Source organism: Sinocyclocheilus anshuiensis, unplaced genomic scaffold (genome assembly GCF_001515605.1).
Source record: "Sinocyclocheilus anshuiensis isolate Anshui unplaced genomic scaffold, SAMN03320099.WGS_v1.1 scaffold771, whole genome shotgun sequence".
Lineage (NCBI taxonomy): Eukaryota > Metazoa > Chordata > Actinopteri > Cypriniformes > Cyprinidae > Sinocyclocheilus > Sinocyclocheilus anshuiensis.
In genome coordinates, this window is record NW_015552585.1 from 418534 (window position 1) to 420646 (window position 2113).

General features: G+C 33.0%; 1 protein-coding gene across 1 annotated transcript in view; it reads right to left on the bottom strand.

The window, feature by feature from the left end:
• Nucleotides 1-600: 600 nt before the first annotated feature.
• Nucleotides 601-2113, bottom strand: part of LOC107665430 (cysteine-rich hydrophobic domain-containing protein 2-like) — an 11738-nt gene continuing 10225 nt past the window's right edge. Inside the window, exon 6 of the mRNA XM_016456302.1 lies at nt 601-2019. Within this exon, the coding sequence (XP_016311788.1) occupies nt 1969-2019 (51 nt within the window). The 3' untranslated portion in view covers nt 601-1968. The remainder of the gene's footprint in view (nt 2020-2113) is intronic.

Genomic DNA, 2113 nt, shown 5'->3' on the forward strand with positions numbered 1-2113 from the left:
ATAAGCCTTAAAAATAAACTTTAAAAAAAAAATGTTTGCATAAAAGTCAACTATTCACTTTGCTCTCAAATTAACTGTTAACCTCATAACTTCCATTTTTAACCCATTAATGGAACAATGAATGACCATATTTAAAAATTATAAAGAAATAAAGGAAAATTACTTAAAATTGTACATTATATATAATATATAAATATATAGGCAACACTTTACAATAAGGTTCCATTAGTTAATGTATTAACTAACATGAACAATACATGTTTAGTTATTACAGTATTTGTTAATGTTAGTTAAAGAAAATATAGTTGTTCATTGTTAGTTCATGTTATTTCACAGTGCATTAACTAATGTTAACAAGCACTTTTAATTTTAATAATGTATTAGTAAATGTTGAAATTAACATTAAGATTAATCAATGCTGTAGAAGTATTGTTCATGCTTAATGTTAACTAATGAACCTTATTGTAAAGTGTTTTTATATATATATATACATATATATATAAATTTCCTTTAATGTTTCTTCATTTATTTCATTTTAAATTTTATTTTATTTAAATTTTATTTTATTTTCATTTTAAATACGGCCATATATACATAAAGAGAATGTTCAAAAACATCAAAAACATCAAAAACAGGAATTTATTGAAGCTTTCCATAGGATTAGGTAGGGACAAACATTTACAGGTACTTTAACAGAACCAGTACTGAGAGCAGATTCCTTTCTCTCCATTAGATTGCTAGGCAAAGAATCATTCCTCTTAAGCACAGCTCCCTCTCAAGACCATCTACAGAGGCACTCAACTAACGCAGTCATGTTTACAGTGGAGCAAAGATGTCATACAGTTATAGAAAATAGATGAGGGGCGGTTTTAACCATTACATATACAATGCTGTGTGTGTAGTTACCTCAGGAGCAGAACCACAGCATACAGCATCCATGAACACAACTAAAACACGTACTTCAAGATGATGCTGTACTGAAAGAACAGAAACAAAACACGAAGAAAAAATACAGGGTACAAATTATGTTCCAACAAAAACTTGAATAGGTAAATTTCACGGTGCAAAAATGAACGACACATTACTCTTGGTAACAAATTTTGCTTGATTGGCATATGTTATCATTTTTAAACAGACCACTAATGACATTGCAAAACAATATCAAATACCTCAAGGACAATTGTGTGCTCAAGTGCAATTTTCAGCCCTAACTCGAGTGGCATCTTGTACGTACATTTTATGGCTTACTGGGTAAACAGGTCTATATAAACTTTAAAGTTACAGAGACACGGCTTATAAACAAACTATGCTACAATAATATATTGGCGAAAAACTAATAACCAGCTAATAACCATACATAGTGTAAACATGGTAAACCACACTGTACATCCTGTCCATGATATTTACAAGTCAGTTTGTTGACTTCCCCGTGTAGTAGACAATCGCAAAAGCGCCAGATCACGGTGCTGAGCTAGTTCAAACATCTGCTGCACTAGCTTCAAAAAGCCCATAAAGCCCAAAGACATCACACTCTGAAAACATTAAAACACCACACACTTCTGACTCCTGCACTTACACGTCTGATTTAAAAAAGGTCGTCCTTTAACATAAGGCAAATTCACACCATAAGGTGCCTTGTTCTTAACAATACCATGATATAGTATGTGGGGAGGACTTGATGGCTCTTTGGGGTAAATGCACTTTTTAAACAGCATCAGAGTTTGCTTTCTTCCCATCTCTCATTATATGCAACAAAACATCTGAGTGCAACACAGGAGCGCTTCTACTACATCAGGAATTGTGCAAAATCTGCTCTAAAACAAAGTGACAGTGTTGCGAATTCTACTGTACTAAGGTACTGGGAGAAGGGATCTTGTAGAAACCCAGTGAAGACCCTCAATCTGACATATATACAAGGCACTAAGGAGAGGAATGAAGGGCCTTTCACGAGGATCCAGTAGAAGTCCTTTAGTCAGGTCTGAATATAGGATACTTTGGTAAGAACTCTATAAGAATCACCTGTAGACAGAAAAATAGGCAATGTTAAAGTCCCCATGAAATCAAAATTAAAGTTTTTTGGGTGTTAGTATCAATATGTTAGTCTTAAGGTTAT